Genomic DNA, 16,819 nt, shown 5'->3' on the forward strand with positions numbered 1-16,819 from the left:
TGGGAGCAACGGTGTATTTGACTAAGCAGATGACTCCAGATGGATATATTAGAACAAATGAAGAGAGCCAGCAATATTAAATCAGAGGTTAACATACAAACTTTATAAATATATGTTTGTTTTTCTTTCTTCTCTCAGTTTATAAAAACGTAAAATTATATAAAGTATTATAGCAATACATTGTTGGGCTTTTAACACGTATCGATGTAATGTGATACCAAAAATAGCACAAAAAAGGGGAAAGAGGTACTAGAGCTATAAAAGTAAATTTCTGTATCTCACTGAAGTTAAGTTAGTAATCATTTGAAGTACATTCTGATAATATGTCTATATTAAGTCTTGTAGTAACTACAAAAGAACAAACAATAATGAAAACTTCGTTAAAGAAATTAGAGTTACAATAGAAATATTACTTAATGCCAAGCAAAGTAGTAAAGGAGGATTAGAGAACTAAAAATGAGGTGAGACATACAGAAAGCCAAAAGTAAAATGACAAATGTAATCCAACTATATCATTAAATGTAGATAAATTAAACAATCCTATTAAAAGATAGCGGTTGTCAAAGCATATTTTTTAAAAAAATTGAAATCCATCACTATGCTTACACTGAAGATGACACAAAAAGATACAAATAGGTTTAATATAAAATAATTTTAAAAGGTCATGGAAACAGCAGCCCTAAGAAAGTTGGAGTAGCTATACTAATATCAGACAAAACAGATTTTAAAGCAAAAAAGTTACCAGAAATAGATAAGGACATTTAAAATGATAAAATGTTCAACCCATCAAGAAGATATAACAATTATAAATAAATTTGCACCTAGCAACAGAGTATACGAAGCAATACCTGATAGTCAAATGGAATAATACACAATTCAGCAATAGCCATTGGAAATTTTAATACTGCACTTTCAATGATGATAAAAGAAGTAGGCAAAAGACCAGAAAGGTAGTACAAATCTTGTAAAATCCATGCACAAGGTCTCTATACTGAAATCTACAAAATAGTGCAGAAAGAAAAAAATTTTGAATCACTTAAATGGAAGAGAATGCCATTTGTATGGGTTAAACGACTCTATTAAGATACTTAAGTCTCACTGGTTCCATTCCCAGTCAGGGCACATGACTAGGTTGCACGTCAGGTCCCCACTTGGGGGCGCGAGTGAAAGGCAACCACACTGCGATGTTTCTCTCCCTCTCTTTCTTCTTTCTCCTCTCTCTAAAAAATAAACAAATAAATTATTTTTTTAAAGATACTTTGTCAAGTTTACCTATACATTTATCACAGTCCTGTAAACATATAGGATATGTTTTTGTAGAAACTGGCAGATCGAGTCTAAATTTTATATAGAAATACTCTTAGGAAATAATAAAGTTGGAGGATTTTAGTACCTGATTTCAAGATGTATAAAAATCTACATTAATTAGAGAGTGTGGAAGTTGAAAAAAAAAGATAGATACCCCAGTGATTACAGAATCCAGAAATAGACCCACATTTATATCACCAACTTAATTTTGACTGAAGCACTAATGATGATCAATGAAGATAAGGAAATCTTAACAAATAATGATAAAACAACTGGGCAAACATATAGGGAAAAAAATGGACCTCATCTCTACCTCACACCATGATCCAAAATTAACTTGAGGTGAATTATAGTCCTAAAAAAATGGAATTAAAATTTAAAAAGCTTTTGAAGAAAACAAAGAATAATATCTTTATAACCATGAAGTAGGCGATTATTACTTACATAGGAATAAAAAATGGAAATAAAAGAAAAATTTAATAAATTGTCTTTCAAGTAAATTAATTTTCTGTTCATTTTCATTAAGGAAACAAAAAGTCACATACTGAAAGAAAAACATTCATAATACCTACTCACAAAAGACTTGAGCAAAATATATAAAAAATTCTATTCATGTTTTGGCATTAATTTAGTTCTGTAACCTTAAATAAATAGCTTAAATGCTTTAAACTTACTTTTTCTTACCTATAAAACATAAGGGTTAGGTAGAGTATTACAATGCTCCTTTTCTAAAATTCCATGATTTTTTGGACATACAGCAAGTTTATTGGTACAAATCATATAAAGGGGTGGTAGAAAAGAATATGAACAAAGATGGTTTGGTAATTGACAATAATGCTTAAGTACCTCTGGGTATAGGAATTTACATTAAAGTAGGAACTCAGAATATTTACTTACAAAGAAAAAATATGTGAGACTCTCCAACAATGATAGGAAAACCATGGTTAAGGGTATTTTATGAATGCCATAGGAAGGCAGAATGGCAGATAGTGAGAATTTAAAAATGTTTATTGATCTAGTGCGCCTATCCTTGTATTTGTCAGTAAAGTAACAGAACAGAAAATAAAAAATACTAATAGTGTCAACAATAAAAATAAATTTAAAAACAAGAAATACTAGAAATAAAAATGTAGTGCTTCTTATATGAGAAACTTGATACGCTTGAACAAATCACTTATTATGTACTACACAATACTGCATTTTATAAATATAATATTTAAAAATTATAATAGCTCCTTAAAATTATTTTTAAAAGCCATAGAACTAGAGAGAATTATGCTAGCAAAATAAGCCAAGCAATGAAAAACAAATACCACGTGATATCACCTAATACAGGAAACTAATGCACCACAGAAACAAATGAACAAAATTGAACCAGAGGCATGTAAACAAGAATCAGACTTAACAGTTACTGGGGGTGGGGGGAGAGAAAGAGGGTAAGTAAGCGAAAGGTCTAGTCAAGAAACTAGTATAAATTACGCATGGACATGGACAACAGGGTGGGGACTGACTGTGGGAGAAGGGGTGGGCTGGGTGGGGAGGTGCAATAGGGGAAAAAGTGGGACAACTGTAATAGGAAAACAATAAATTTTTAAAAAATAGCTGTTTACAATAGCCAAGTGCTAGAAACAACCTAAGTGCCCATTTGTAGATGAGTGGATTAAAACACTGTGGTACATTTACACAGTGGAATACTATGCAGCAGAAAGAAAGAAAACTCCTGTCATTTGCAACAACATGGATGGAACTAGAGAGAATTATGCTTAGTGAAATAAGCCAGGCTATGAAAGAAAAATACCATATGATATCACCTGATACAGGAGACTAATGAACAACATAAACAAACGAACAAAATTGAACAAGGAATAGAATAACAATTATCAGGGGGGAGTGGGGAGGGAGAGGGATAAATAAGGGAAGAGTCTAGTCAAATAACATGTATAAATGACACATGGACATGGACAATGGGGTGGGGAATGACTGTGGGAGAAGGGATGGTCTGGGTGTGGGGGAGCAATGGGGGAAAAAATGGGACAACTGTAATTGAAAAACAATAAAACATTTTTTTCAAAAAAAAAAAAAAGATAAAAAGCCAATAACCGTTTTTCTTGAAAGTGCAAGCTTTGATTTGATCTTTTAAAAAAACCTTCTACTTCCGGCCAAGATGGAGGCTTAGACTGACACACTCTGTCTCCCTCCACAACTAAGAAGGAATACAACTACCGCAAAACCAGAAATAACCGGAAGTTCCAGAAAATAAAACTACATGGAAGTCCAATGTATGAAGTTATAAAGGAGTGGTGCTCATCCGGATGGGTAGGAGGGGCAAAACTGGGGCAAAGAGGTCAAGCTGTACTGTCGGCGGCAGCAATGTCAACAGCGGCAGGACTGTAAGAAATGCCAGGGGAGCAGTCCTGGCTGCAGACCAGACCTGTCAGCTCGTGATTCTAAACTGGGGAAGGCAGACCCTCATTGCCTCAGACTGTGAGGCCCAGAGGCTGTGGGGATGAGGAAGAGGCTCCCGGTCTCTCAGCAGAGAGTGAACGGCAGGAATCCATCTTGGACTCCCGCCCCCACACCCCCACACAAAGTGCCACAGTGTGGTGAGAAGGGTTGCCAGGTCGTGATGAGTGCTCAGGGCTCTGTACCCGATAGCGTAGGAAGTATGACAGTCCTGCCCAAGAAGGAAAGATAAACGAAAATGGTCAGGATGGAAGGAATAATGATTGAAATACCAATCATGCAGCTAACCAAAAAGCAAATAATGGGAATTAACTGATGAACAAATAGAAAATCTTTCTGAGGCTCAGTTCAGAGCTATAGTCATAAGGCAGCTTACAGAATTAACAAAAGATATTGAACACAACGGGGAAGGAATGAAGGCTAGCCCTGCTGAAATGAATGAAAACACATACAAGACAAGTGGTGAGGAAATGAAAACCAGGGATCAAATCAACAAATTGGAACATAGGGAAGGAACGAACAGTCAACCGGTGCAGAAAGAGGAAACAAAAAGTGAGGAAAATGAAGAGAAGCTCAGAAACCTATCGGACAGCTATAAGTGGGCCAACATCCAAATCATAGGGTTGCCACAAGGTGAAGAAGAAGAACTAGAAATTGAAAAAGTATGTGAAAAAATAATGAGGCAGAACTTCCCTAACTTGGGGAAGGAAATAGACTTACAGGTCCAGGAAGCACAGAGAGTTCCAAATAAACTGGACCCAGGAAGAACCACACCAAGACACATTATCATCGAAATGTCAAAAATTAAAAATAAAGAGAGAATCTTAAAAGCAGCAAGAGAGAATAAAAGAATTATGTACAAAGGGGTCCCAGTTAGACTATCAGCTGATTTCTCAAAAGAAACTCTGCAGGCAAGAAGGGACTGGCAAGAAATATTCAAAGTAATGAAAAGCAAAAACCTACAGCCATGAATACTCTATCCAGGGAAGCTGTCACTCAGAATAGAAGGGCAGAGAAAGTGCTTCCAGGACAAAATAAAAGTGAAGGAGTTCATCAGATCCAAACCACTGTTATATGAGATGTCAAAGGGACTTGTTTAGGAGAAACAGGATCAAAACTATGAATATTAAAATGAAAACTGTATCACAACAACCAACAACAGAAGCTAGGGAATCGAAACAGGCAAACTAAGTAGGCAACAAAAGCAGAAAAAGAATTATAGGCATGGGGAACATATTGGGGTGAGGGCAGCAGAGAGGGGGAAGAGGGAAAAGGGAGGGAGATGATGCAGGAATTAAAAAGAATAGTAGGAGGGAGTGGAGTAGACAGGAAGATGTTGAGAAGAACTATATGCACAACCAATGGACATGGACTAAAAGGGGGGGACAACTGAAGGGGGTGGTCACTGGGTGGAGAAGAGCAGAGGGAAAAGAAATTGGGACATTTTTTAAAGAAAAAACCTAATTTGTTTTATTCTTTATCTATTTTCAGATGAAGCTTCATTATTTATTAAAATAGATATTTCATATGAAAACAGTTTTTAAGGGTTTATATTTTTCCATCATCATGTTCAATTACCCTTGGTATATCAACTAGTTATTCCTCAGTTTTTTCTGTATCACTGGTTAAAACAGAGAGATGGGGAATAAAGGAATGGATGAAAAGATGAATGAAATACAGTCAATATTAGTGTTCTAACTTTGCAGGGTGACAGATGGTTACTTGACTTAGTGTGGTGATCACACCATAAGATATAATTTCAATCACTGTGTTGTACACCTGAAATTAATATATTTTATGACAAATATATTTTAACTTAAGATTAACACAAATTGTAATAACATGAGCATAGAAAAGTAGTTTTCACAGAGAAAAAAACTTGTTAAAGTTACAGGAGTTAAGAAATAAGAATTAACTGTAAAGTGTTAGCAAAATTTATCTTCATTTTTTGTCATTTTATATTCAGGTTTAACTGAGTTGAATGAAAGTCCAGTTCCCTCAGAACTTGAGCGCTGCAAGTCTCCCACTTCAGGTAAACATGAGTGATATTTTCAGGATACTGGTAACTCACTGCCCTAATCTACTACTTTGTTTTCTTAACTCTTATAATGTAAAATATTTTATTTTAATAAAGGGGTAATTCCATTTCTGTAATTTAACCATAAGCAAATTTTATTCCAAAATTAAATAGAAATATGTTTTTAAAAATATTTTTGGCCTCTTAAAATTAAAATCAGAGGTATGAGTGCAATACTTTTAAAGACATTTTAAAGAAAGCTTATTGGGCAAATATATTAATAACTAAGTAAAAATTGGAAACTTTATACAGAAACTCTTTCTTCTTATAGCTAGAACTGAGTTATTGGGAAATATATACCACAGGTATATTAGCATATGATACCATCCCATTGGATTGTAGTTTGGAAGTGTGTATGTTCATTGACAAAAAATAATTTTTTTAATGATAACATGTTGGAAGTAAAACATCAGGATGAAGTATGAGCCCATTAAAATATATTTCAAAATGTGAGTATAAGGATTCCTAGGAATAAGTTTTTAAATATGTAAAAATATGTTAACAGTACAAATTAAGTAGTAGAATTATGGTTTCCATATTTTTCTAAATTTTATCTGATTCTTTTATAATGAATGTATAGTAATGTGTAAATTTCTGAGCCCCTAAAATATTAGGTATACCTTTGGCACTGAACTGTAGATCTGTTTTCACAGAGTATTAAAAATGTTTTTATTTTTATTTTAATTTCATACAAATATAAACCTTTAATGTTTTTATAAAAGAAATATTTTTTGTTTTTATTGGATTTATTGACTTTTAGATATTTATTTAGAATTACAACATTTCAATTTACTTCATCCCTTATTGTTTTCCTTTTCATATTTAAGTTCAAGTTTCATTTAGAATGTATTCTGTATATAATGTGAGGAAGGACTCAAGAGTTCCTTTCATTTAGTTACCCAGTTGATAAGTACCATATATGGAAAAACTATCATTTTCCCCCACTGCACTAAAGTGGATTTTTGCCAGAAATCAGTGTACTTTACTGCTTGTGTATGTGTGTGTTTCTAGACTACATTCTGTTTCATTGGCATGTTCATCTGTCCTTTATCCAGTTCCACACTACTTACTGTAGCTTTATAGTACCGTTGATAGTGTAGGTTCTCCAATTTTGTTTTTTTGGTTATTTTTCAAGCATGTTATAGCTATTCTTGGTCTTTTGTGTTAAATTTGTCACTTTGCACACAAACAGATATGCTTGGGTAGTGATTGCCATTTTATTGGATCTATACATCAGTAGTGCAGAATTAACATATTCAAGAATATTGAATTTTCCATTTGGTTTCTCCATTTATGAGTGTCTTCTTTACTCTCAGAAATATTTTTAGCCATCTTTGTAGAGGTCTTGGACACATTTCATTGGATTTATTTCTTTATATTTAATTTGGGTGGGGGATAAATTGTAGAATTTTATATCAATGAAGTACTTCAATAGAAAATAATTACATATAAATAAAAACATATAAAACTCAGCAAAACTATTTTTTCTTGTTTGCAGCTAGAACATAAAAATACAATTGATTTTTATATTAAACTTGTATCTAGAAAACTTGATAAATTTATTTAATTCCAATAATTTGTAAATTCTTTTGAATTATCTATGTATCCAGTCATGACCCCTGTTAAAATATCACTTTCATTTCACCTTTCTAAGGGAAGAAATTAGCAGACTCCTTGTTCCCAATCTAAGAGATAAGTCTTTCAGTATTTCATAATTATAATTGCTGTAGATTTCTAATAGACATCCTGCTTTTTAGCCATCTGCCTATGATATTGCTTCTTTTATTAATATTAGGTCAGTTTTGGAAACACTGTCACTTTTTTTTTTTGCAGACTGAGAGAACTTTGCACACAATCAATTAGGTTGCTTCAAAGCAGGAAGGTTTTGAATACATAAATACGTTTGTATTCTGTTATTTGGGACAGCAATGATTGACTGTGATAAAATTCATTTATCGCTTCAGTGGCTTATTTGAGACTGACCTGCTGGGCAGGTCCTGTTCTTCGTTAGTAACAGTTTCAAATTATAAATAATTATAATTGAGGAATAAGATGTTTTTCTTTTAACAGGTTTTTAATCATTATATATTTGCTAAAATATGTAAAGTTTATTTTTCTGGGGAAAGTGCTAACAGAGTTCAATTTATCTTATTTAAGAATATTGGAAATAATCAATATTTGCCTATTTCATTTACTTCCCATGAAAAAGAAAATTAAGTAACTGTGTATATTAAGGAGTCTTTTTTTTATTTTACATTTAAGTATATTTTATTGATTATGCTATTACAATTGTCCCAATATTTTCCCCATTTGCCCCACTCCACCTGGTATCCCCCTTCCCTCCAGCAATCCACTTAGTTCATGTCCATGGGTCATGGATGTAAGTTCTCTGGCTTCTCCATTTCCTATGCTAATCTTAACTTCCCCCTATTTGGTTCCTACCAATTATGCTTCTTAATCTCTGCACCATTTCCCCATTCTCCCCCTGACCCCTCCCAGCTGTTAACCCTCCAAGTGATCTCTGTGTCTATGATTCTGTTCCTGTTCTAGTTGTTTGCTTAGTTTTTTTGTTTTTTAGATTCAGTTTTTGATAGTTGTGAATTTGTTGCCTTTTTAATGTTCATGGCTTTGATCTTTTTCTTAAATAAATTCTGTTTACATTTCCTGTAATAATGGCTTGGTGGTGATGAACTCCTTAGCTTTACCTTGTCTGGGAAGCACTTTATCTGCCCTTCCGTTCTAAATGTTAACTTTGTTGGACAGAGTAATCTTGGTTGTAGGCTCATGCTTTTCATCACTTTGAATACTTCTTGCCAGTCCCTTCTTGCCTACAAAGTTTCTTTTGAGACACCAGCTGATAGTCTTATGGAAACTCCTTTGTAGGTAACTCTCTGCTTTTCTCTTGTTGCTTTTAAGATTCTCTCTTTATCTTTTACCTTTGGCGTTTTAATTATGATGTGTCTTAGTGTGATCTTTTGGTCCAACTTGTTTGGGACTCCCTGTGCTTCCTGGACTTGTATGTCTATTTCCTTTGCCAAATTATGGAAGTTTTCTTTTATTATTTTTTTATATACATATTTAATTTCTTGCTCTTCCTCTTCCTTCTGGCATCTGTATGGTTCAGATGTTGGCACGTTTAGAGATGTCTCAGAGGTTCCTAAAGCTATTCTCATTTTTTAAAATTCTTGTTGCTCCTTTTTGTTCTGTTTGAATGTTTATGTCTTCCTTATGTTTCAGATCGTTGGTTTGAATCCTGGCTTATTTCCCTTCTTTGTTGAGCTTCCTATGGATTAGTCTTTATTTCACTTAGTGTAACCTTCATTTCTTCCTTTATTCTTTCTCCCGTACTCAAGTTCTCTGAGCATCCTTATCACCAGTGTTTTGAACTCTGCATCTGATAGGTTGGCTATCTCTGTTCTGCTTAGCTCTTTTTCTGGGGTTTTGTTTCTGGGGTTTCTTTCATTTGGGTCACATTTCTTTGTCTTCTCAATTTACCAGCCTCTCTGTGTTTTGTCTGTGTATTAGATAGAGCTGCTTTTACTCCCTTAGTATTGTGACCTACGTAAAAAAAGGCACCTGTAAATTGTGTGGAGTGGAGCCTTAGGTAATTGCTAGAGAGGAGCAACCTGCTCCACCACTTTGTGGGGAGGTCTCAGAGAGGGGACAATTCTGCCGCCTGGCTTCTGGCAGTTTGCCCAGCACTCAGCCTGTTTCCAGTTACTTCACCCCCTTTCCACGTGTGACTGGCGCCTTTCCAGCTGCTACTCCAGTGGTGAATTCTGGAGTGAGTGGGTTTGCATATGTTCTAAGCCCATGCTGGCCCTTTAAATGGTGAAAATCGGAAGTTTCTTTTGTTGCCCCAACCCCCCACTGGTTTTTACAGCCAGAGGTAATGGGGTCTGTATTCCTGCTGCTGGAACCCTGGGCTGTGTGGTCTGGCCTGGAGATGGGATCACCTGTTCCTAAGATATCCCTCCCATTTGTTCCACCGCTGCCACCTTCCCATGTCACACCACCTCTCTACCCGCCTCCATGGCCATGCCTCTCCTACCCAACTGGTTGAATGTGTCTTCTTTAAGTTCTTGATTGTACTTCCATACAGCTCTAATTTCTGACATTATTACTTTTGAGATCTGGTTGTAATTCTTTCTATGGCTGTGTGAGGACATGAAGTCTGTCTACCTACACCTCCATTTTGACTGGAAGTTAAGGGGTTTTTTATGCCCACAAAGGAGAATGTGTCTAATATTTACAGCATATAACAGCAACACATATACATAAAATTACATTCTACAATCTCCTATTGTTACAGGAATTACTGAATCCAATCTAGATTTTCAGGAAAGGCATAGTTAGAATAAATGAGGACGTTTTAGCCCAGTCTCATACAATTAAAATGTAACTATGAAAAATGCATATTTAAGACTTTAACAATAGTTTATAAAACTCATGAAGCTTATTATCTCTACAGGTAGAAAGGAATGAAAATATAAATGATTAGATAACTTCTGAAGGATAGGATCAATACATAATTAAGAGAAACTAGAATATTTATAATACATTCTTACTTTTGAAAAATTTAGAAAAATAGCCATGCCACCTAACAAGTCTCCTTGATTTATACACTCAAGACAATTCATTAGGTCTTACTAATAATGGCAATTTTATGTGTGTATCTGAGTATATCTCCCCTTTTTTATGCATACATAACATTTAAGAGCCCATATCTTCTTGCTATTTTTCTCCTTAGTGCAGAGGCTCTGAAACTTAAGTCTGTATCAGAATCATGTGAAGAGTTTGTTAAAACACAGATTACTGATTGCCAGAATTAGATTTTAATTCACTAAGTCTAGAGTGGGGCCTGAGATTTTGCCTTCCTGGCAAGTTCTCAAGTGATGCTAATCTTCTGGTCTCTGGACCACTTGAGAACCATGGCTCCGTGAAACTTTTGAAAATATTTTTTTCATTAGTTACTTTGCCTCTCAGATATCTCAGACCCTTACGTCTTTAAAGTCTTCTAAAAACAGATTAAAATACTGACACAAATATCTCTCAGTAAGAGAGGGTGGGAATTACAGAAGCTGGAGAGCAGTAATCATTTTATAACTCTGATTTTCTACATGGATCTCAAACTCCCTTTTAGCCCAATGAAGTACAAGTAAAATAGAGTGAAGTTTTGGACTATAAAATATATCCTTCAGGATAATAAACGATAACAGAGTAGGATTTAGGAGCTGAAAGGATCCCAATGAACCAACCAGAATGCTGATGTTCTTAGCTTCTAGGATAATATGATTATTTCATATTTAAGTATTCACCAACTATTTAACAAGTAATTTTAAGTATCTACAATTAGGTAGATAAGATGCTATCAACTGAGAAGAAACTAGTGAATGAAATAAACATACTCCGTGCTAAATGGAGCTAACAGTCTACCTATAGAAACCAACATTAAATTAACAATTTTACAAATTGCTAGTTTTTTTTTTCTTAAAGCTGTGTAACACTTTTTCGCTTACCAGGTAAGTCATGTGCAATCTATGTACTACATGAGCATACCTCCCAAAGGATTGAGCAGGAGCTAACATTCATCCCTAGCTCCACAGGTTCTGGCAATACCCTAAAAGAAACAGCACCTTTTTCTTTGAACAAAAAGTTGAAAACTAATGACACCTTCAATTGTAGTGTTATGTCTGCTCATGGATATTCATTTTTCTACTTTGTCCTGTTTGAAGCTGTGCCTTTAAAAATGACACTGGGGAACATAGTTTTCATTGAATTAGGTCTGATACTTGTTTTTTACTTTTAGCATCTGAATCCAAAAATGACCCCAGTTTTTTTCTATCATATCAACTTTTTAAGGTACAGGATACCCTCCTTTTGTCCCAAAAATCATACAACATGTACATACAAAGGAAAATAAAGAAAAGTTACCTGAATATACTGTTTATTTAGAGTTATTTTATTCATATAAAGGCTATCTATTGTTACTGTAAGTCAAATTGTATACAAGTAGTAAAGTTCTGCTACCAAACATACATATTAAGCTATTTTATCTTTTCAAACGAAAGGCTAGGAAATGCCAAAATTAGATACTTGAAACAGTTTCCTTCAGTTGGCAAAGCTTTAACAAATTGCTTCATGAGACCCAGTTTTATGTGCAGAGGTGGGAATAGAATGCTCTTTCCATCAACAAGTGGCTCATGTAGAATGTTTGGATCACCAGGTTTGAGGTCAGATCGTGGAGGCCAATTCGACTCCACCCAATGCTTCTCAAGAGCTCTGCTATCCCACATACACAAAACAAGGATACTTGGTGTATTCGCATTGCTGACCAAGAAGGAAGCAGACCATTTTAAGGTCAACACAGATGATCCAATTGTGCTTGTGATATTGCAACAGATCAATGACTCTTTATGTCTTCATATTCTTCATGAAAACAAACTGAATGACCAGTTGGGACTGCACCAAATAAATTGCCATTGTGGAGGAGGACACACTTCAAGTTCCACTTTGAGCTATCGATGAATAGTTGCCATTCAGTTGCATTATAGATTTGGAATTCCCAATTCCTCCATTAAACCATGTATGTTATGGCAATACACAAAGCCACCATCACTTCGAGAGTACTGTAGAAATGCACTTTCTCTTGATCGAAAGTAGCATGCCTTCACTCCTTTTTCAAGCAAGTTTTTCTCATGCAGTCTTGATGGTAGGAGTTCTGAAGCCTTTTTGGATAGTCCCAAATCTTGTGCCAAATCATCCAACTCATGCTGATCAAATCCCTTATGAATTGAGTCATCTTCAATGTCAAAATCTTCATTGTTGCTGTCGCTTAGTTCTTCACCATACTCCTGTTTTTTGAAAGAAAAACAGTTCAGTGAAAACTGGCACTGGGATTTCAGCTGAATGAGGCACTGGGCATATAGCTGATGGTAGGCTAGGATGCTCTATTTTACATTTATTTTTCTTGTTATATCCTGATGTTTTCACTATACAAAAGTAACAGTCACTTGAATGATCTCTGGGCTCTCGCCAAACCATAGGTATACCAAATGGCAATTTATCACATGTTCCCTTTGGCCACATCTGTAAACTCTCAACACACTGCTTGCACACCTTGTGAGTGGCCCAAGACTTATCTTGATCACCAAGTTTTACTTTAAAATATGCAAAATAGGTTTGCCTAACAAATGTGCTGATGTTTGTCCTTTGACTGCGAATGGTGAAACTGCCACAGATATAACAAAATGAATCAGGGTTGTTTAGGCACTTAGGACGAGAAATATCAGAGACAGACATCTGAAATAAAGGAAATAAGTATGTATGTAAAAAAAATAATAAATTCTGCTAACTCCTTGTATACAGACAAGAACTTGGACTACACTTCGGAATACGATTCACTATATAGAGTGGCACACAACCTCTCACCACACTGTCTCATGTGTAACTGAATAGCCCAGACAAGTAAGAAGCTGTCGCTAGTCTCCAAGGTTGTCCGCCACCCCTCCCCACTTGAGGGAGGTTTGCTCTCAGCCAATAGGAGAGCATTAGTGCTTCCCTCGATCCAGGCATGACCCAGCCTAGAGTGTTTGCATTAAGATAAGCAGTACAGAAAAAAATTGACGTGATAGAAGAAAATTAACTGCAGTTATATAATTGGCATGCCTATTTAAGCCTAAAACAGCTGAAAAATCGAACTCAACGAAATTATGATAAAAATTGTTCCCTTGTGTGATTTGCTCAGATGAATATCTTTTCTAGACTGATGTTAGGTCCTAATACTGCTGCTACCAACAGCCATTCATTCTCGTGATTCTCACTATCCACAAAATACAACATACTTACTATGCTGTCAAGTTCAAATGAGAGCTACCATGATAAAAATATTTATTTTTATTAAACATATTTATTTAGGCACCTTTAGCAAACATATTAAAACATCATAAAGATGAATGTCACAAAATACTAACAAGGAACTAACCAGTTCTGTTTTTCTTTAAATATATTTTATTGATTATGTTGTTACAGTTGTCCCCATTTCTTTTCCCTTTACTCCTCCTCTCTTCCCAGTATCCACCTTCCCTCCAGCAATCCTATCCCCCCTTAATTCATGTCCACGGGTCATGCATATAAGTTCTTTGGCTTTACCCTTTCCTATACTATTCTTTTTTTTTTTTTTTTTTTTTTTTAAGTATATTTTATTGATTATATTGTTACAATAGTTCCAATTTTTTTTCCCCTTTGCTCCCCTCCGCCCAGCACCCCCCTTCCCCAACAATCCCCTCTCCAAGTCCATGCCCATGGGTCGTACATACAAGCTCTCCCGCCTCACCCTTTCATATATTCTTCTTCTTCTTTTTTTAAAATTAATTAATTACTTAGTTAAATATTTTAACAATAAAAAATAACAATTCCTCCCTCTCAGACTTAAGACCCTTTACAATCTTATAAAGGACAATGGATGAAGGTCTCGGGCTCCTCTAGCTGCTTCAAGCTGGACATGGTCGTCGTCCTACCTACCCGTGGGTCAAGAAATCCCTAATAAGAGTGGGGATGTGGAGGGGAGGGTGGCCTTCCCACACGGGGAAGGATCGTGCAGACTCCAGGTTGGTTGGCTGTCTCTGGACAACGGCATGCTTGGTTTGACAGGTTGGCATCCTTGTTGTATTCTGGGGGCAACAGGGTTAAAGGACATCATTTAATCCGTAACCACTAGATGACAAAAGACAGGTATTAATTTTTCAATGTCCCACATTAGGGAAAAGAAGGGCTTCTTTGGAGGAAGGTGTGCCAGGTACATCTCATCTGTCCAAAACCCTTTTGCCCATTATACTTATTTTGGACTGAGGGAAATATTTTAGGTTTCCCCCATCTCAGGCCTCTGGGCTTTTTCTGTCCAAGCCATTAGGATAGAAAAGAGAAACCAGTTTTAAAGTGAAGCCCACAGACCACCCCGTTCTTCACCAACCCAGCCACTTAGTTCAGCCAAACCATTGAGTCTCAGGAGGCAGCAATGCAGACAGGATTAAGTGAGGCCTATGCATACAGATAATCACTCAGGTAATGAGATTGTAGGCTTATGCCCTTTGAAAACAGAAAACACATGTTAATTTATGTAACATAACCCACATACAAGTCTCTAAATCTGTAGGACTGTCTTATCGGAAGGAAAATCCTTGTCCTTCTAATATTCACTGAACTTGCATTTCTATTCTTTATATTTTTATTCCCCCCCCACTAAAAAATTTTCTGTTTGTTTGTTTTTCCACTACAGTTGTCTCACTTTTTTTTCCCCCTCTTGCTTCCCTGCACCCTGCCCCCCCCCACAGTCAGTCCCCACCCAGTTGTCCATGTCCGTGGGTCATTCATACATGTTCTTTGACTAGACCCTTCCCCTTCTTACCCCTTCTCTCCCTCCCATCTCCCCCTTTGTTACTGTTAGTTTATTCCTTGTTTACATACCTCTGGTTCAATTTTGCTCATTTGTTTGTGTTGTTCATTAGTTTCCTGTAACAGGTGACAGCATAAGGTAATTTTCTTTTGTTGCCTGGCTTATTTCGCTAAGCATAATTCTCTCTAGTTCCAATCATGTTGTTGCAAATGGTAGAAGTTCCTTCTTTCTTTCAGTACTTATTCATTGTCATTTTCCCCCTTTGTACTCGTGTTCCTCTCTGTCTCTCTGTTTCTTCATCTTCTTAAAGCAGACCCTTTAGCATCTCTTGCAATGCTGGTTTGGTGGAGATGTATTCTTTTAGCCTTCTTTTGTCTTGGAAACTCCTTATTTCACCTTCCATTTTGAATGAAAGCCTTGCTGGGTAGAGTATTCTTGGTTGTAGGCCTTTGTTTTTCATTGCTTGGAATATTTTTTGCCATTCCCTTCTGGCTTGTAGTGTTTCTGCTGAGAAATCTGATGATAGCCTTATTGGAGCTCCCTTGTATGTTATTAGTTGTTTCTCTCTTGCTGCTTTTAGGATTCTCTCTTTGTCTTTGAATGTTGGCATTTTAATTATGATGTGTCTTGAAGTGGGCCTGTTGGGGTTCATCTTCATTGGGACCCTCTGTGCTTCCTGGACTTGCGTGACTCTTTCTCTCGTCATGTTAGGAAAGTTTTCTGTCATTAGTTTTTCAAAGAGGTTTTCTATCCCTTGCTCTTCTTCTTCTCCTTCTGGAATTCCTATGATACGGATATTATTACGTTTCATGTTGTCCTGCAGCTGTCTTAGAACCTCTTCAGTCTTGTTCAGTCTTTTTTCATTTTGTTGCATTGTCTGGGAGTTTTTGTGTAGGTTGTCCTCCAGCTCGCTGATCCGATCTTCTGCTTCCTCTAGCCTGCTTTTAATTCCTTCTACTGTGTTCTTCAATTCAGAGATCGTATTTTTCATTTCCTCCTGGCTCTTATTGATAGCTTCTATGTCCTTTTTCATGCTCACGTAATTTTCTGTGAGTTCCTTGTAGTTTTTCTGGAGTTCTTTGAAGTTTCCGCTGAGCTCATTCAGCTTCTCCATAATCCATGTTTTGAATTCCATATCTGATAGTTCGCTCCCCTCTATTTCATTTAGCACTCTTTCTGGGGATTCTACCTTTCCTTTTGATGGGAGGTTGTTTCTCTGTCTCCCCATTTTTTTGACTCCTATTGTTTGTTGGTGCTTCTTGGAATGATCTGCACTTCCTGGATCTGCCTCTGGTGGCGTCAGATCATGTACCAGTCTGGCCCTAGGCAGCCTGTTGGAGACTTCCAGGGATCTACTGCTGTTGTCTGTCTTCTTTGATTGTTAATCTATTCAATCTGTGATTAGCTGTCAGGCTTAAGGACTGTGGGTGTGGCAGCTTAATTCCTGTAGGCAGGGCTTTTGCTTCCCCTCAGGCTGACGCCACTTGGAGGGGAATGGTCTACCCGCAGTACTGGGGATGAGTCAGCACTGGGACCCAGTCAGCTGCTCCTCCAGTTCTCCCCTCAAAGCCACCATG

At 36.3% G+C, this 16,819-nt stretch overlaps 1 protein-coding gene across 5 annotated transcripts in view; it reads left to right on the forward strand.

Annotated features, from left to right (window-relative positions):
- The window catches only part of STXBP5L (syntaxin binding protein 5L), a 344,728-nt gene that overhangs the window by 260,767 nt on the left and 67,142 nt on the right, over positions 1 to 16,819 (forward strand). For all 5 annotated transcript variants that reach the window (XM_090265844.1, XM_090265853.1, XM_090265871.1 and 2 more), the window contains one exon: positions 5,738 to 5,803. In XM_090265844.1, the coding sequence (XP_090121970.1) occupies positions 5,738 to 5,803 (66 nt within the window). The remainder of the gene's footprint in view (positions 1 to 5,737; positions 5,804 to 16,819) is intronic.

Source organism: Furipterus horrens, unplaced genomic scaffold (assembly GCF_987537825.1).
Source record: "Furipterus horrens unplaced genomic scaffold, mFurHor1.1.pri manual_scaffold_1, whole genome shotgun sequence".
Lineage (NCBI taxonomy): Eukaryota > Metazoa > Chordata > Mammalia > Chiroptera > Furipteridae > Furipterus > Furipterus horrens.